The sequence below is a fragment of the Leishmania braziliensis genome, chromosome 23 (genome assembly GCF_000002845.2).
Source record: "Leishmania braziliensis MHOM/BR/75/M2904 complete genome, chromosome 23".
NCBI lineage: Eukaryota > Euglenozoa > Kinetoplastea > Trypanosomatida > Trypanosomatidae > Leishmania > Leishmania braziliensis.
This window is the reverse complement of record NC_009315.2, coordinates 1-18,367: the sequence shown is the minus strand read 5'-3', so window position 1 is coordinate 18,367 and position 18,367 is coordinate 1. Positions and strand designations below refer to the sequence as shown.

Below are 18,367 nucleotides of genomic sequence, written 5' to 3'. Positions count from 1 at the left end.
AACGAGCGAGAGTAGAAAAACAATATGCTTCCTCTACAACGATATATGGCAGTGTGACAGGCAAAGCGAAGGAGTCCCAGCAAGGCAATTGTGAAACACGAGGAAAGGAAAAGAAGGAAAGAATGCAACGGTTCACATGGAGCTGAACAGCAGAAAAAAACGCCGATGAAGATACGCCGCACATTCGCAGCAATGTCATGCGAGCTTGCACACCATAGAGCAGACATCGCGTTCGTCACCACAGTTGCACCCGTGCACCTTTGGTGCTCGCACAAGCGGAGAAGAGCCGGCAACGCTGAGCCAGCGGCAGTGCCACAGAGGTGCTAGAGTTTTCGCGATGCAGCGAGGCGCTGCATCGCTTCACGCGAAAAAAAAAGACATACGCTTGGCACGCTTTCTGTGGATACGACACAATCGAAAGACACCTTCGACACAAAGCTATCCACAGCGTGACACGTACCACAGCAGCGCGGCGCATCAGTGGTCGGGGTACGGGTTGTCAGACAGCGTACCCTGTCGTTGCAGCATGCGGACTCGTTCAAGACCCTCCTCTGCAGTCTGCGTAGAGATTGTGTACGCTTTGACAATCGATTCCTTTAACACCTTTGCCAATGCCATCTGCGTCAACCCCAGTCCATCGCCACGGCACACGTCGAGAGTAGGGTGGTACCCGTGGATGTCAATACCAGCTACCTTGGGGCCTCGGATGCCGGCCATGATGTGAAGGAGGTCCCGTATAGAGAGACCCCCAGACACAGGCGACTGCACGGCCGGTGCAAAGGCCGGGTCCAATACATCAGCGTCAATGCTAAGAAAAACGGGATAGTCATTGCGGATATCGCGAATGCAAAATAGCCCCTTCGCGTAGATGGCTTGAATATCCATGTACATAATCTTGTTCTGCTTGCGTATTTTGCGGTCGCCGGACGAGACGCAGCGATTACCGATCTCGACAACACCCTTCAACAGGTCCTTCTCAAGCAAGACACGAATCGGCTGCTCTGCCCTTTCAAGAGACGGTTTCGAAGAAAAGTGAATAAGAACCACCTCACTTGACTGGAAAAGCCGCTTGTACGCCTCAATCATGGCCAGTGTCGCTGACCCGTCGCCACCAGCGCTCACTGGTACGTAGCCCTTCTCCAGCAACTCCGTCGTTGCCTCCGTCAAAGCTACGTACCAGTCGTCCTCGGTGACACCGCTGGGCTCATTTGTGTCATTGAGCATCTCACCACACTGAATTACAGGGAGAAAAATGACCGTCTCCGGTGGACACTCGACAGGGCCGGGCTCATGGAAAGTCAACTCCGCATACATGTCACAGTCTCGTGGAGACTCATAGAAATGGTTCAGCAGCTTCGTTGAACTCATGTGCGCTCCTCCCGAATAGCCCATGAGAGCAACAGGCCCCAGCTTGTTGGCCCAGTCCCCCGATCTTGGCGGCAACGCCCTCACGCGGGAGAGAAACTTGGTGAACATAACACGTTCGTTGGATTTGGTGTACTGCTCAGAGTGTAGCCTTCGGCAACGGAGTCGATCGGCACGTAGGCGCGCACGCAGTGCAGAGGAAGAAATGAGAGGAGAATGAAAAGCAGCGAGAGTTGTGTGCACGTAGGCCTCCAGCCAAGGGGTTGCTAAGAGATCGATGCGGAGACGCTAACGGGGCGCACGCGGACAGGCATGAACCACATAGAGAGAGGTTTAAAAGTTACCGCGCCTCCTTCTTCCCCCTCCACTATATTGGCACACCTGATTCTTCTTCTCTCTGTATCTGCACACATGCTGTCCGTGGTAGCGCAGCAAGGACTAGTGGTCCTCACCGTCCTCGAAAAAAGCGGCGAGCAGAGAGGAGGGGAAACTTTACTCGACTCGTTTGCTTTCCTGTTTTTCTTCTTTTAGGTACATTTTGTGTGAAGAGATCGTGCAGAGGAGAGAGCCACGCTCATTGGAGCAGGTGCTCACTTTTTCCCCAAAGAGAGGTGTATTGCGTGATACTTTTCTCCTGAACCTCCCCGTAGAAACTCGGTCGATGATACGCAGGCCTTTGGTACTGACGTGGTCGTGTGACGTTCTGGCAGTGCTTCGCCAGGAGAAACAGAGAGCGGCAGCATTCGCCCACTCGTGGCATGGTAGTGGCGGCGCTTATACTTCTCTGCTTTTCGTGATTGGCGAACAAGCCTGTGAGCGGCGCCTTTCTCGCGCTGCCCGGCCTGCCACTCCAGGAACGCTTCGCGCCTGGCTATGCGACGCAGTCGCTGCTCCTGTAGCATCTCTAGCACTGCCTCCTTCTCGTGCATGAATTCCTGCACACTGACACTACTTGGCGGCGCAATGCCGCTTTCCTTTGCTAGCTCCTCCATATTCAAGTCAGAGGGGTGGACACCTTGCTGAAGCTTTCTGTTTCGGAGCTTTTCGAGAATGGTCTTACTTTTGAGGTCCTTGAACTGGTACCACAGACTTCTCGATACACAACGCAGCATTTTATCTGAGCAATCGTGGCGGAGACAGGAGGATGTATCTGCACGACTCACAGAACCCAAAGGATGCCGTTGCGGCGCACTTCTCGAAGCAAACTGCACGGTGCACCGCATGAATGAAACAGGCGGAAAAGCCAGAGGGCATTTTAAGAACGTAATATGAGCAAAAAAGAGAGAAATTATGGAAGTGAATAAAGGGATAGGAGAACAGAAAAAAGAGTATTAAGGGTACGCGGCGGATACGTCACCAAGGGCCTCAGAATGCTAAGTTGTGCCCCCCTTGACAGTAGTGCAACGACACCATGTGTCCGACACTGCGTGGCAGGGCTCCAACAGCTGCCCGCAGACGTTGTTGACCAGGTCCTCGAACCAGCATGCCGCTCCTTTAGCGCTCACTCAGAAAACACACCACACGGGGGGCACACCAGCGTTTGCTCGACTACTTTTCCCTATTTTGTTTATTTGTTAGGTACTGCTTCGACTCATCGTGTCTCCGCTTTTTCGTTAATACTCAAAAGTGAGAAAGCACAAAGAAAGAATCACCTAAAAAACTCTTAATCAGGTTAGTCGCTAGAGCACGCAGTTACTCATTTCCTTCAGCGCTCGAACGCAGAGCAGCCAATTTTGCCTTTTTCTCACGAAGGCGTACCAGCCGTGCTTCGTCTTCGTTCACCTCGCGTATACGCTTCTTCGCCTCACTTGATGCGTTTGCCCGTGGTAGTGCATCTTTCTTTGCACAGAGAGCCTTTTTCGCCTCGGCGACTGGCGAAGAAACTACGAGCTTTTTCTCCACAGCCTTTGTGTCAGTGACCGGCCTCATGCCCACAGATGCCTTAGCCGGTTGCTGCTTCTGCTGCTGGTGCTGCTGCAACTGTGCCTTTGTCTTATCACCCGCCAGCTCACCGCAGTCGGACACCACGATGCGACTGCGCGTCTTTCCAGAGGACGATCCTAGCCGCTCGACTTTCTTCACGACGTCAAGGCCGTTGATGACACGCCCAAAGACAACATGCTTGCCATCGAGCCACGGAGTGGCCGCAGTACAAATAAAAAATTGTGACCCGTTCGTATTGGAACCTGCGTTGGCCATTGAAAGACACCCAAGCCCAGTGTGTCGGCCGGCCTTCCCAGAGAACGACTCATCCCGGAAAGTCGTGCCATAGATGGACTCACCGCCAGTGCCATTTCCGCGAGTAATGTCGCCGCCTTGGATCATGAAGTTCGGGATGACGCGGTGAAACACGCTGTTCTTGTAATGCAGGGGCTTGCCACTCCTGCCCTTGCCTTTTTCTCCTGTGCAGAGAGCTCGAAAATTCTCGGCCGTCTTGGGGACCGTGTCAGCGTACAGCTCCATGACGATGCGGCCAGCTGGCTTGTTGTCGATGTTGATGTCAAAAAAAACCTTTGGATTGGTGTTCTCCATGGCGATGTCGGGCCGCTTCCCGACCTTCGGCGGCACACTCATACGAGACATTGCAAGCACCCACGAGGCTCTTAGTACCTCGCCTCTTTTTCTTCCTCTCCAGTTTGTGACTGCTACAGCCAGGTAGTTTTTTTCGTGTTGAAGTTGTTAAGGGGCGACAGAACGAACAAAAATGCAGCAAAAATGCGACAAACACATAAGAAGAGAAGTGGAGAGTGGAGCAGTTTGATGAAGCATCAGAAAAGATGAAAGCTCACATTCAAAGAGTTCAGAATCAGGAGAGTGTGCAGGAATCCTGGAGCCAGCATGAGGGCGTTTCCATCTGTTGACTTACGAAGCGTTCTCCGCTGCACCGCCATTGGTCACATGCAACCACTCGGTCACATAGAGAGGCATCGCTGGCAGACGCAGCTGAGGGATTTGCCATCCAGGCTCTGCAGCCTTTTCCGTTTCTTCTGTCTGTTCACTGCAGTAGAGCGTGCGTATCCGTCACTGAGAAAAGAAACAGCATCAAAAGAAAGGCACATCAAATCCTCCCAAATCGAAGGTTTGGCGCAGGGTCACGGTCGAGTAGAAGCCGAGGTAGGTGGCCGAGAAGCAACGAGAACGATATGTAAACCCAATGAAATGCCCAGTCCACTTTCCCTCTTCCCCTCCCCCGTTACCTCGGTCTCTGTCTTGCACTGTGGTATTACGTGCTAGTCACCGTTGAACCTCTTTGACATGCTCGAAGGTGTGTTGGCTGTTGTTGTTTTCGCTTCTTTCCTCTCTCAGTGCATTGCTCTTTCTGGTTGATTATGTCTTGTCTTTGCGCTGTCAAGGGGAAAACAGAGAACATATATATATATATATATATATGTAGCACATGTATAGGTGAAAATGATCACATATTCTTCTCAAAAAATTCGCCAGCCTTTTTGGTGTCCAGTGTGGGCTTTCCAGGAGTCCATCCGCATGGAATCGCGTCACCGTTTTCGTCCGCGTACTGGAAAGCCTCCACCACGCGCAGCACCTCGTCCACGTTTCGACCTACTGGAAGGTCGTTTATCGTAGAGTGACGCAGGGTGCCCTTCTTGTCGATCACAAAGAGTCCTCGAAGAGCAATGCCAGCAGATTCGATCAGAACACCGTAGTCACGCGCAATCTCCATCGACTTGTCCGCCAGTACCGGGATCTTCATTTCACCGAGACCACCCTTCTTGCGTGGTGTGTTTACCCACGCCAGGTGAGAATACTCAGAGTCGCACGAAACGGCAATGACCTGCGTGTTCAGCTTCTCAAACTCCAAGTAGCGGTCCGAGAAGGCAATGATCTCTGTCGGGCAAACAAAGGTGAAGTCCATTGGATAGAAGAAGAGTACAATGTACTTGCCCTTGTAGTCGTTGCTGTTGATTTCCTTAATTGCACCGTCCACCACAGCTTTACCAGAAAACTGCGGCGCAGGATCACGGACAGTCGCCGTACGGTACATCTGGTAGTCCATATTCAAAACCGGCGAAGTAGCAGCGAACCCGCGACACTGCACATTCCGCTGGAAGCACTTGGTAGCAAGACGACGGAGCATTGTGTTTGCCTCAAGGAAAGTTGAGTGAGGTAGAAGTATGATAAACAGAAAAGGTGTGCACGCTGCGCTCGTTGCTGAATACAGAAGAAAAGGCACGTAGCGGTAAGTGAACTTACAACCGTATGAGAATTCAAAGAAAGTACGAGAGGCAGCAGAAGAGAGAGGTGCGGGACAGAACGAGAGGAAATGAAGAGGCGAGAAGGCAGGTGTCAACTGTCGTCAACGCAAGAGTCGAAGTGCTCTGTTGCACTCCTCCTCTCCACCCCGCCTTCACACATCTTACGCGGTGCGCCTTACAATCCTTTGACAACTGCATCACGCGTGATGGAAGTCAGCATCCAGAAAAAAAGAGAGTACACCACATTCATGACCTCGATAACTGTCTCTGCGAGGTTGTGTCCCTATCCTCTGGAATAGGCAACTAACTTCTACGAAGACGCAGACGCCTTCGTCCCCTCCTGACGCAAACGCCTGTTTTGAGTGATGCCACTACCACTGGAATCGTCATTGACGTCTGCACTGTTCTGGTGATTTTTGCTGCCGTCACAGGTGATAGGCTTCTCGTTGTCGTTGTCGTTGTTCCTCGGTGCACGCAACCACTTACACGACGCATTACGATTCATTACACTTACTGACCGTTTTCTAACATCGACAAGTAAAGAGGGATAGCTTGTGGGGCGCGGCGGGTTAGCATCGCTGTCTATGCAGCTTTCGCTGCTATTCCGAATGCACAATCATCTCCATAATGCCCATAGTCCTTTCCATGCGCTGCATAACCGCGAGAGACGCGCCGATCTTCTTTTGTGCGCTCAGAATCTCGCGGTGAAAAAAGACACTTTTGCCCACATAGGCGCTGTAGATGTCGAAAATAGTCTCAAACACGGCAAACATTGTGTCCGTGAACTGCGGCATCTCGACGTAGTGAGTGGCAAAGCGAAGAACGCGCACAACAGTTCGGTCGTTTTGGTTGTTCAGCGCGATGTGCAGCGCGCCTCGACGCACAAGCTCCTCAAACGTGGAAACGAGGACATCGGGGTGTCGGGAGTACAAAGCGGTCTTGAGCGCTTTGCCATACTGATAGCGTCCGAGGAGGAACTGAACCTCTTTCATCTTGTCTCGCATAACCTGCTCCTTCGACCGCGGTTTCTCCCTTTCCAGAACGAATTCTTCCGGAACGTCGTCCACTAACCCTTCCGCCTCCTTGAAGCGGTATACGCTGAGCTCGCCTGTGGTGCTACCCACGGCGTACTCCGTCGAGCTAGGGTGAACAGCCAGCGATGTCACACCGTTTTCAAAACGCTTATTCGCAATGCAGCGCAGCTCACTGCCGTTAAGTGAGAACATTTTCACGCGGCAATCCAGCGATCCGGTGAGGAGACTGCGCAGTTTTTCCGAGTAGGCCACCGCAACAACTGACTTGGTATGAAATGAGCCCTGAAACAAGGGTGTACCGAGGCCCTTGCGTGGGTCAAAGATGACCAGGCGATCGCCAGCACCCACAGCCACAATCTCTTCATTTGGCACGAAGCACAGTGCCTCCACCGCTTGCGTAATGACGCCCCCTGAGGTTTGCAACGGCGCGTCCATGCCGGTTCGGGGGTCCCACAAGTTCACTCGGTGATCATAGGACCCGCTCAAGAACGAGCCACCAGAGTACGGCTCAAGGCAGCGCACGTAGTCGGTGTGAATACGAGCCGCACCGAGCTCATCATCACTCATCAGATCCCATAGCTTAACTGTCGTGTCGTCGCTCGCGGACGCGAAGTTGTGGCGTCCAATAAAAATGGCGGAGCGCACATCCCGCGAATGTCCTAGATACTGCCGCTCGAACGCGGTCTCCGGGGACCGCACAACCACGCGCTGATCTACAGCTTGAATGTAAAGCTTGTCATCTTCTCGGAAGCGGATGGAGTAATTCTTGCGCTCTGTCTGCTCATTTACGACTACGCCATTCTTCTGAGGCACACGCAGGAGCGCAAATTGATTTGTGGAAGTGCCTCCCAGCAACAAACCGGCGTGGTCGTAGCGCAAACTCGTGATCTGACCGAAAAAACGCTGCTCATAGCATAGATGGACCGTATTCCACGCAATTGAGGGGTCCTTGGTGGCGTGTGTGGGCACCTTGCGGAGCGGTAGAGTCCAGTCAGTGATCATGGTGTGCTAAAAAAACAGGTGGTCGTGCTACCTACAGTACCCCAGCGTCCGACCGCGATACCCGTAGTTCTCACGAGCAGGCAGAGGCTAAAGCAAAAGAGAGGAAGAGCAGAGGGAATGCGTGCAGAACCACGTGTGGAAGAAGAGAGTAGCATGAAAGGAGGGAGTGGGGAGAGAGCGCTTGCTGCCCACTCCTGTATGGCAACTACTAGAAATCTCCCTCAGGAAGTGCCTGCAAGAAACAAGGAGTCAACTCCGCGGCTGATGAAAGAGAGACTGACGAGAAATAGCATCAGCATTAGTCCTTCGTTTATTCCTCGTTCGCCCTCCTCGAGGGGAATCAAAGCAGCTAGAGAGGCACCACCTGTGTACACGTAAGTCTCTCCAAGACGACAGCAGTGTCCACCTCTTTCACATCATACAGTGTAACCCCATCTTCTGCAAACCGCCTCACCACGACAGCCTGGAAAACCGACGGTCTCTCCTCGACAACTGAGCGAGCCAAAGGCGTGGACACAAGCACGACGTCACCGACATCGACAGCACTGTAGATAATAGCGACTTGGCTCGGGCAAGCCCCGTCGCAAAACGAATTGTGCAGGACGATGCTCTTCTTCTCGGTAGTGCAACAAAATAACTCACAGCCTCGCAGATGGCGTTCACACTCCACCCCCATTTTGAGCATGGTACACAGGCTGCTACAGATACCGTCTTTCGTGATGGAGGTGCCAGTCAGCTGCACCACGCACGGCAGGTGGCCCACCAACAGAACTCCATCGTTTTCGCACAAAAGAACGTTAACCAGCAGCCAGCGCGATACAGCCACAGCGCCACCACAGGGCACTGCAGCCTTTTGACAGAAGAGCACTTCTGGAACATCGTCAACAGGCTCTAAAACCTTCATCGCGCACAGACGCAAGACACGTTCAGCAGACATAGGAGGCGGTGCAAAGCAAATCATCTCGTTCGCGCTCGTCGCCATGGCATCTGCAAGCGACTCGTACACAGATCGCATCCTAGTCCCGTGGGAGTATGTCAAGCAGAAAACACGGGCACAGTCAATGTCGTAGTCAAGAACTTTGAGCACTGCAGTGCGTGAATTATGCAGCGCTGCCTCTGCACGGCGCTCCGACACGTCGACCGTCGACTCGTCATTCCACTGTGCGGCCTCACAGCAGTTGATGGCCACAGAGGTAATGAATGTAAATGTTACTTTGATGTCACCCATAACCGCATCTGCCGTAGGCCTCTAGGCTCCAAAAATGAATTCATGGAAACAAGAGTGCGTTGTGGCAAATACGTGCGCAGGCAAATCAGAGTAGGGGGTTTAGAGCAAAGAAAGAAGCAGCAATGAACAGTTCAAGGCATCGGAAGGAAAGCTAGAGGTTGACTCCCTCCCCAGCATCCGCTACGTGGTACCGAGAGCGCCTGGCACACCATATCCCCGGCTGCACCCACCGCACTTCCGGCGCGCACCTCTGGGAGACAGGACAAAGGACCGCGCCGACAGTATAACGCGTTCTCACTTCAATAATCTTGCTCCTTCAAGAAGTGCACGAGTCGCACTTCACCCACAGCAACGCCTCCCGCACTTGCCGCTCCGGTCCCTGCACGAGACACCGCTGACCAGTTTTCTCCAATTGCTTTCCCCTTTGCCCAACTGAGGCAAGCCAGTTGACAAGACAAACTGAACAAATAAACACACAGAAAAGAACAACAACACACGAGGTCGAGCGATTACTGAAGCTTACGAGAGTGGTTACGAGCACTAAAGGACGAGACCTGAAGGGCGTACATGCACACATAAGAAGACAAGAGCGGAAAAATGTGAGTCAGTGACACGATCATCGGCTACCGTTTCATGTCCTCCCATCTGTTTTTCACCTCTGGGTTACTACTCGACTGAAACAGCTGCTCCAGGTCGGGGCGGAAAGCGTCGGCTATAAAAATCTCTCTGTTCTCCTTTGCGGCCTTCATCACAAGCTGATGAAGACTCAGTGCGAAGTTCTTCACGCTCTCCGCACCGGTAGACAATTCACCTCTTTCCCTGAGCTTGTGGATCATGGTAGAAATAAAGGTTCGCACGTTAACTTGCTGCAGGACGGATGACGCTCGGAGGAGAATTGTCTGCATGTTTTCCTCGGGGATGTTGCCCTTCAACAAAAACTGAATAAACGCCCCTGCTGAGCCTGATGGAAGCTTGAGCAGCACAGAAGCACACACCTCCGGGTTATGCGTCGCTAACTCGCTCAGCTGCTGTGGGGAAACACCTAAGCGCGACACGAGCGACTCGTTGAGCAGCCCAAGGAGCGCCTGCTCGTCATCCTTGGAAAGTTTCGATTTGCGTGCCTGTACAAGCAGTCTCTTGGATATCATCCACCCTTCGCTGGGTGGGGCACTGTCGAGGAGAAGCATACCTGACTTCCCAGGCAGTACGTACTGCAGTTCGCCTTCCTGCATTGGCAGCATCGGTAGCTTTGCTGTTATCGAGGGAAGAAGTAGCGCAAAAGTCTTGTTCGGCTGTTCATCAAAGACAGCGGCCGTCCCATACAGTGAACCACACTGCTGCTTCTCTTGCTTTGCGACCCAGCAATGCTCGATATCCGCCATGGGCTCCTTGATCTTGACGCTGGCTTTCTCCCATGCGTTAAGAGCCTCATCAATGGATTCCTGTTTCTTTGACGCATAAGAAACAACCTTCTCATCATCGGCAACCACGTCACCAAGCAGCTGAAACGCAAAGACTTTCGCCGCGCAGTGTATACGAAAGGCCTCCGCGCGGGTGGCCTCCATGCTCTTCTTGCCCTCCTTCGATTCCTTTGTGGTGTACTTGATCTGCTCCACAATAAACATGTCTCTACGAATAGCATGCTCTAGCTCTATTAACACGTCGTAAAATGTCGACTTCGCCGCCACGTTGTCTTGCTTCCTCATATAATCCACAATATACAGAGCAGCGAGGAGCGCCGTTCCCTCCGTTGACGCCACAAACTCCTTGCACATCTGCCCAATCTCACAAGACACAGCAGAGTACCGAGCTGGCTGAAAGCTGTCTCGAAACCTCCTTGACAAGATGCCAAAAGAAGAGGTATTGTCAAAAAGCGCCTCCAACAGCCGCGACCTCTCAACGGCGTTGAGAAACTCAACGGACATCTTTTTCGGCAACAGTCAAGCGCTCCTAAACCGAGGTACTACAAAACAGCTACAGTTACAGTCAGTTCAGCTGATCTAGCCAAATATCAAAAATGCTGTCTTTGGAATACACTACGATGATTTCTCTGTGTTGGCAACTTCGCAATGGCTTGCCACACTTGATCGAGTATATGTATACGAAACTGCCTTGTGCTCGTCTCTGAAGCAGTTTCGCCTGTTTTTCGATACTATCGCAACTACAGCAGACTCTAGCAATCTGAGAAAAAAAAAAAGAGTTGTTCCTTTCTTTGCCTCTGAATGTCTGTATTTGATGCAGTAACAACCCCTTCGTTCTCGAAACTGCTCTTTTTAATTCGGCTGGTACCACTTGCACATATCTTTTTGTTTGGTGGTGCACGAGTCTCACAGTACAATTTAACGCGTGGGTGATTGACAGGATAGAAGTTAGTTGAGATGATATAAACACCATAGAAGACTCATAAAAGTCACCCCGTTTGGGAAGCAAAGTGAACGTCCCCACTCCAGCTGCTGCATCGACACCTAGACCACTCCATGATATGCAATACTAACCGTTCAGCTCAGCAAGATGAGTAACAAGAAGCTTTATCCTTCCTATTTGATGTTTTAGACCTGTTCAAGACGTCCTAACGCTTCGTTATAACGGCAGGCACCTCAGCGTGATGTTTAGGAACCAGTGTACACTTGCTGTGTGGAAATCAGGTAGTTCCTCTGTCTCTCTCAACGCCAAACCATTTCCTGTGCTGACACCGTTAGGAACATACAGCGTAGCGAATTCAACATTGGATGGCGTTGCGTCGTACCCACCTACGACACTGAACACATATGCACCATCCATATGGTGAGCAGCGTGTTCGCGAGACTCGAAAGCATCCCACTCGAACCCCCACTGTTTACTGGTGAGGGGAGACAAAGCACCACCTCCAATGATGCACCGAGTGGCCACCGGCATAATTAGGGTCACTGTAAGGCGATCTGCTGAGCAGGAAGTGGGTAAAGCTTAGGCCAGGGGCCGTGCTCCTAACACTGTCTCGGCGCAATGCTGCACGGCGTATGTCTACAGCTGCTTTGCACCACGCGATGAGCTTGTGTGGCAGGCTGGGGTGGGACCCGAGCGGCGTTTGACTCATGGCGGAATAGAAAAAATCTGAAAGGCTCTCTAAAAAAGAGTTCCTCTCCACCGTATTCACAAACACGAGCCTCCAGCTCTGAACCGAAGAGTTTTGCTCAACGGAGAAAAAAGACTATTATTCACATCGAAGAAAACATAGTCAGAGCGAAAAGACAAAAGACACGAGGAGCCAAATTTAATCTTTTTCCCTTCTAGCTGGAGGAACGAGCATATGCTCATTAAAGATTTTGTTTTCATTCACTCACAATAAACACATAGTATGCAATTCATATTCACTTTGTTCCGTAAGGCCAAAAGGGCAAGAATACCTGAGCAATCCCGGAGAAAATTCTGCTGCACCAGTTCCTGTAGAAAAAAACTACATGTAAGGTGCGCTAGTTTCCAACATTATGCAATCTGCAATACTTCAGATCCATCAAAGATAACTCGAGTTACAGAAAGTACGAGAAACACGCTAGACTCCCTCACTAGCAACCCCATTTGAAGCAGGCGACAAGCGACCTTTCCTGCCACCACGCTTGCCTTCTCACCCGTTAACTGATGGAGAGGAAACGGAAGATCCTCAGTGAAGTTTGGATACACAGACTCCGGAAACAGTCCGTAGTCTCTTCGAAAGAAAAACAGCTCTACGGTTGGCTCTATATCTGCTTCAGAACTGATGATGTCAGTGACATTAAGAGAAACCATGGCCGTAGCAATCAGAGGTGTGGTGCTGCAGAAAAAAAATGAATAACCGACAAAACCAACGGGACCATACCTCCGATGAAGAAATTTGCACACAAATGGAGTGTAGCGAAACAAGATAGAGGGCAGAGAAAGAGGTAACGAGAAGGGCTTCTCTATTAAGGTTGCATCGGTCACACTGCCCAAAACTACTGCACTGTCGCCAACTGCAAAACTCCTTTCTGTACTGAACAAAAGCGCAATAGACACCACGCTGCATCGAGGAACAGAAAAGTAGCCTGAACTTGTTTTGAAAGCGTCGCACTTCGCAGGGACAAGCCACTGACGAGGACAGCCCTTTTTCCACACATCTTGATCAGCAAAAACAAAAAGTAAAATCTTGTCCCCACACTTCAGCACATTATTGTATAACGGACTGTCCCGCTCGACGGAAAGAAGCATAGACCCACTTAAGAGCCCAATGGGAGCCACACGGTGCACCACTTCAAAGTACGGGCGACCAGAGAACGCCTGCATCGTTGCCACAAGGGTCGGCGGATTCAACGCTGAATCAAAGGCTGTCACATCTCTCGGAACGCTTTTCTTCGTATCATCGATCAGTAGATGCATTGCATCGGCGTTTCTGCTATAACGAATTACGCGAGCACGATGAGCAACAGCATCATACCGCGTTGCCGCAGCCATAGCAGCACTGTCAGCATCGATTCCCTGCTGCTCATACTGGTACACAGTACCGTCATTATATACACACGAGAAACAGGCAATCGCACCTGCATCCGTCAGTGTTCGTAGTACTGCCTCGACATGGCCATCACTCACCACCGTCTCGGCGGAAAAAAGAGCGGCTGCACAGCCCATTCCCTTTTCTGATATAACAGTCACGAAGCAGCAGCCATTTACATCCTTACATTGTCTGCAGAATCCATTGCTGGTGGAAAATGTCTCAGAACCTAACTCGACGCCCTCATAACGCACAGGTGCACCGTCACCGTCGATCATCGCGGCAATAGGAAACGTACAGAGATCACCTTTGATAACAAAATGAAAGCTCTCTCGCTCAATAAGTAACATCGATACAGTAGCAGGAACAGAAAGACTTCTGCTAAGTTCGAGGCACAGATACGCCTCTCGCGTATAGACATTATCTACAGAAATATTGTCTGCAAACATAAAGTCTGCCTCCTCATCTTTGCACATCTTTCGAAAGGTCTCCAACTGCTCGAGGAAGTCAGCATAGGTGCTCCTGCATCTTATCACGGCATCTGAAATGTCCTTTACGGTAGTTCCCAGCTGTTGAACAAACTGTTCGGTGTCCTGTTCAATACTGTAGTGCGCTGTGTAGTCTTTGCCACAAAATGAGAAGCTCGACATTTTCCATACCACTCTTTCCCGGGCCATTTTAGAACGTAGATGCTCTTCTTCCCTCTCAAGCAGTAAAAGACGCGTAGTGTACTCGTAAAACGAAGGAAGCGTCACAGAGTTAATAACCTTGCGCTTGGACCCAATAGCCTGAGCAATATAGCTGTGCGGATTCCACATCCTGTACCAGCGATACGCCTATATTCCTCTCAATTTCTTAGCAAACACGTCGCACGACTCAACTCAGTCAACAAGGAGAGTGAGGCAAAAGAGTAGCTGCCCATAAGCTATACAATTGTAAAGACATGCGCGTTCTCAACTGTGGATGGTGGTGTTATCGCGTGATGAAATGTAGAATAAAAGAAAGTAGCAAAAATTTTTTTTTCTGAAGAAACCACATCTTCAAGATTGCTGCAGCACCAATCATTTCCTGAGATTGCTGCTGAAGGCTTTTAAATTTTCAGTTCAGTCTGCCGATACAAATTCTCAAAGAGAGAAAAAAACACTTTTCAGGCTGTTCCTGTGGTCAAGACACAACGCAATGCAAGACAAAAACGCAGCCATAATAGGGTCAGCAGGAGCACGGGTTCTTTTTTTTTCTCATCAGATGGCAAAACCTATGGCAGTGTGCTAACTGCCATGTAGATTTGCAATATTTCTCTTGAACGGTAATCTATTCCACATTGACCAGTCCACTTCGATAGCGCATAAGCCAAACCTTCTTCTCAGGCCCCAGCCCCCTTCCAAGTGAAACGTTTTTCACGCCCTAGCGCTGCACACAGAGAGTCGGAGTGCTCAGAGGGGGGAATGCAGTTGCAAAAAACTGTGGCGCGCAGCATCCACTGCAGAGGATTCAAGAACACCACTTCCCGAGAATGAGAAGGGCATACGTGGCAAGCGGCACTGTTACTTGCAAAGTCTCGCGACATAGACGAAAGCGAATCCGCTGCGGCAGCCACTGCTTTTGCCCATTCAATGTAAGAGACAAAGTCGAAGGAGAATCGAGCATTTATTTCTGCTCACGCCTTTCTTTGCTCGACGTCGGTTTCATCCAAAGCAGAAAAGCCTGACCACCAGGTGCGCATCACAATGTCACCGCATTTCGATGACAAACGGACAGATACCCTGCACACAGAACGCATGCTACTGTGCGTCCCCCCGTCTCGATTCCGGTTTGCAGTGCGCGGCTGCAACGCTCTAAGAAAACGAACCCAACCTCATGGGTGCCAAAACGTTTTTGTGCGATGCGCCTCTCCTATTCCATCATGCCGGGGGCTGCCCCGGCGCGCGTTGTCCTTCCCCCGCCTTTGCGCAACTTCCACGAGTCCAGGCTAAACCAGACGCCTGCGACGCAGGGAAGCCAGCGAGATGCCTTGCTGCTTTTGTGGCTCGTTAGGTTTCAGGTGGCGCTGCCGGAGTGACCCCCCACAGGGAACATGTAGGCGCCATTCATGCCGTGGGAAGGGTTCCCAACCACTCCGGACATCACCAGCCCCAAAGCCCAAGCGCCCGCTGGAAAGCGGTCCTAGCGTCGTTCCTAAAGACACACCGGGTGGCAGCTGGCATGTCGAGAGCGGCTGTTAGGCTACGTGTGGTGTGAGGATCGGCAAGGCTTGAGACAGGGGCTCTGCCCAGATGACTGGGTCGCGCCATTGCAGTTACACGTGTCAGGTTCTTCTTTTCACCACGTGGGCAGGCCTGTGGCACGTCAGGAAGAGAGCAGTTTTACTCATGTCATGGCGGAATGGATGATACTCGCAAGAGCTGCGCTAAAAAGTAGCCTTTTGTGTAGGCCGGTCTGCAACCCATCGAGCAGAGTGCAAACACCAACATACACGTCTACCCCTACCTTCTGCAGCGCACCATCCTTCTGGAGAGAGACTGACCTCGGGCAGCGGTAAAAGGTGGCGTATGCTATGTCTGTGCATGTGTGTCGCGGATGATACGGAAGGCCCACAGCCCGGCATTGTTCAATTGGCGGCGTGTAAAAACACAAAGGCAATCGAATGGCACTTGACCTTATAGGGGGGGGGGTGGTGGTGGTTGGTGGGATGTGGTGTTGGATCTGATTTGACCGATAGCTGAATCGGTTTCTTGTATCCGTGGAAAAGGAATCCTGAGTGAGTGTGTGTGTCTCGGAAACCGACTCCTCACTTCCACTTGTGATGTGCGACCGTCTGTGTACCATAATGCTTCCCGATTGGAAATTATGGCCACAGGTCGGCAAATATGTACTTGCATCTGTTTCTATGGATTCTTACTTTACCTTTGTCCCTTTATCTCTTCTCCAAATGTATATAGTAATCACACTAAGTGGAGTTCATGCGGCCAGCGACGGAAAAACGCCCACCCACCCAACCCTAGACATGAATCTCTCGGATGTCCGGAACGGACCGGAAGGCCACAGAACGGCGAACCGGTTTCCCTCCGCGGAGGTGTGTGTGTGCTCCGGGAACCGCGGGAGGGTGCGGGTGCCGACCACGGCGTGGAAGAACCGCAAGTTGAGCCTACCAACGCAGGAGGCGAGTTGTATTTTTGCGAGTTGTATTTTTTCCTAACATGAATGGCTTTCGTTTCAGTTAATTTTTCAAGTGATTTCTCATTTTTAATTTCTCATTTTTAATCATTGGTTCATTGTCTCTTGTTTTTCCTTCCTGATGGCAGGCGCCTGGCGCTAAGCTGTTTTCTCCCTTCCCTGAGAATGGACCCTAACGGTCTTCACCTGGGGACTCGTCCCCGAAGGCGCACGAGATGCACTGTTTTCAAACAGGGTCTCGGCCCTGGTTTTACGCGGATGTCGGACCCAGCGTCGCCCCGAGACTCGGAGTTGGCGAGGTAAAAACTTGAACCGCGACGAGCCAGGTGCGGGAACGGGTTTGGACAGCACAGACCCTCGCGGACGACACGATTGGAAGCGAGTGGGCGCGCCCATCATCCACCCAGTTCCCCTTTCTTTTCAGCCCACCCTGTATTTCTACTTTTGTGCGTTTGTAGTTTTGACTTTGTAGTTTCCTCTGCGGCATGGGTTCCCGATTGTTCCCAGCGATCCCTTCGGGTTCTGTAGCTTCCGTTTTTGTAGATTTGGCGACCGCAGCGCCGCCTGGATTCGTGTACGTGCGTCCCTGCGTGCCCCGCTGGTGCTGGCGCTTGTAGCTTGATTGTTTTTTCGGCGGCTGACCGACTCGTTTCCTTTCTTCTGGCGACTCCCCGCATGTCCGTTTGGCATGCCGCCCTCTGACCGTAATGAATGGGCACCCGGTGGGGGAGGCTTCCCCGGTACCGGTGCCAAGCCATAAGAAAAAGCACACGAAAGAAGTCCAAGACGACTTGATGTGCTCCTCACGCGACTGAACGCGGTAGAGGAGGCCGGCGGCATAATCATGACGCGGCGCCGCGGTCGTGGTTGCGTGCCTGCCTTGCCGCTTCCCAATGGGGTCGCGAAGACTCTCTCCATACCCATCTGCCTTCCACAAATCTTTCTCCCTTCTCGCCCTTTACTTGTCTTCAAGAAATCATATCTTCGCGAGCACCCTATCACACAGGACGGTGGCATTAGGGTTAGGGTTAGGGTTAGGGTTAGGGTTAGGGTTAGGGTTAGGGTTAGGGTTAGGGTTAGGGTTAGGGTTAGGGTTAGGGTTAGGGTTAGGGTTAGGGTTAGGGTTAGGGTTAGGGTTAGGGTTAGGGTTAGGGTTAGGGTTAGGGTTAGGGTTAGGGTTAGGGTTAGGGTTAGGGTTAGGGTTAGGGTTAGGGTTAGGGTTAGGGTTAGGGTTAGGGTTAGGGTTAGGGTTAGGGTTAGGGTTAGGGTTAGGGTTAGGGTTAGGGTTAGGGTTAGGGTTAGGGTTAGGGTTAGGGTTAGGCTTAGGGTTAGGGTTAGGGTTAGGGTTAGGGTTAGGGTTAGGGTTAGGGTTAGGGTTACGGGTTAGGGTTAGGGTTAGGGTTAGGGTTAGGGTTAGGGTTACGGTTAGGGTTAGGGTTAGGGTTAGGGTTAGGGTTAGGCTTAGGGTTAGGGTTAGGGTTAGGGTTCGGGTTAGGGTTAGGGTTAGGCTTAGGGTTAGGGTTAGGGTTAGGGTTAGGGTTCGGGTTAGGGTTAGGGTTACGGTTAGGGTTAGGGTTAGGGTTCGGGTTAGCGCCAGGGTTAGGGCTACGCTTAGGGTCAGCGTTCGGGTCAGGGTTCGGGTTAGGGTTACGGTCAGGGTTCGGGTTACGGTTAGGGTTAGGGTTAGGGTTAGGGCTCGCCTTCGGGTTAGGGTCTAGGGTCAGGCTTAGGGTTAGGGTTAGGGTTAGGGTTAGGGTTAGGGTTAGCGCTCGGGTTACGGCTAGGGCCAGGGTTAGGCCTAGGGTTCGGGCTAGCGTTAGGGCTAGGGTTAGCTCTACGCTTAGCGTTAGCGTCGGCTCGCGGTCCGCGG

At 51.6% G+C, this 18,367-nt stretch overlaps 8 protein-coding genes across 8 annotated transcripts; all 8 read right to left on the bottom strand.

Annotated features, from left to right (window-relative positions):
- Nucleotides 1–477: 477 nt before the first annotated feature.
- On the bottom strand, nucleotides 478–1,476 carry LBRM_23_0080 (agmatinase-like protein; the record flags this gene model as incomplete). Its single annotated transcript, XM_001565031.1, has 1 exon — nucleotides 478–1,476. The coding sequence occupies one exon, from the start codon at nucleotides 1,474–1,476 to the stop codon at nucleotides 478–480; it is 999 nt and encodes a 332-aa protein (XP_001565081.1).
- A 479-nt stretch (nucleotides 1,477–1,955) lies between these two features.
- Nucleotides 1,956–2,477, bottom strand: LBRM_23_0070 (conserved hypothetical protein; the record flags this gene model as incomplete). Its single annotated transcript, XM_001565030.1, has 1 exon — nucleotides 1,956–2,477. The coding sequence occupies one exon, from the start codon at nucleotides 2,475–2,477 to the stop codon at nucleotides 1,956–1,958; it is 522 nt and encodes a 173-aa protein (XP_001565080.1).
- A 580-nt stretch (nucleotides 2,478–3,057) lies between these two features.
- CYP11 (putative cyclophilin 11) lies at nucleotides 3,058–3,948 on the bottom strand (the record flags this gene model as incomplete). Its single annotated transcript, XM_001562189.1, has 1 exon — nucleotides 3,058–3,948. One exon carries the CDS (start codon nucleotides 3,946–3,948, stop codon nucleotides 3,058–3,060), a length of 891 nt encoding a protein of 296 aa, XP_001562239.1.
- Nucleotides 3,949–4,780: 832 nt separating this feature from the next.
- On the bottom strand, nucleotides 4,781–5,461 carry LBRM_23_0050 (peroxidoxin; the record flags this gene model as incomplete). Its single annotated transcript, XM_001562186.1, has 1 exon — nucleotides 4,781–5,461. The coding sequence occupies one exon, from the start codon at nucleotides 5,459–5,461 to the stop codon at nucleotides 4,781–4,783; it is 681 nt and encodes a 226-aa protein (XP_001562236.1).
- Nucleotides 5,462–6,178: 717 nt separating this feature from the next.
- LBRM_23_0040 (putative beta propeller protein) lies at nucleotides 6,179–7,615 on the bottom strand (the record flags this gene model as incomplete). Its single annotated transcript, XM_001562183.1, has 1 exon — nucleotides 6,179–7,615. One exon carries the CDS (start codon nucleotides 7,613–7,615, stop codon nucleotides 6,179–6,181), a length of 1,437 nt encoding a protein of 478 aa, XP_001562233.1.
- Nucleotides 7,616–7,964: 349 nt separating this feature from the next.
- Nucleotides 7,965–8,843, bottom strand: LBRM_23_0030 (conserved hypothetical protein; the record flags this gene model as incomplete). The annotated part of the gene is made up of 1 exon (XM_001562179.1): nucleotides 7,965–8,843. The coding sequence occupies one exon, from the start codon at nucleotides 8,841–8,843 to the stop codon at nucleotides 7,965–7,967; it is 879 nt and encodes a 292-aa protein (XP_001562229.1).
- Nucleotides 8,844–9,466: 623 nt separating this feature from the next.
- On the bottom strand, nucleotides 9,467–10,618 carry LBRM_23_0020 (conserved hypothetical protein; the record flags this gene model as incomplete). The annotated part of the gene is made up of 1 exon (XM_001562174.2): nucleotides 9,467–10,618. The coding sequence occupies one exon, from the start codon at nucleotides 10,616–10,618 to the stop codon at nucleotides 9,467–9,469; it is 1,152 nt and encodes a 383-aa protein (XP_001562224.2).
- Nucleotides 10,619–12,305: 1,687 nt separating this feature from the next.
- Nucleotides 12,306–14,141, bottom strand: LBRM_23_0010 (conserved hypothetical protein; the record flags this gene model as incomplete). The annotated part of the gene is made up of 1 exon (XM_001562168.2): nucleotides 12,306–14,141. The coding sequence occupies one exon, from the start codon at nucleotides 14,139–14,141 to the stop codon at nucleotides 12,306–12,308; it is 1,836 nt and encodes a 611-aa protein (XP_001562218.2).
- Nucleotides 14,142–18,367: the final 4,226 nt, after the last annotated feature.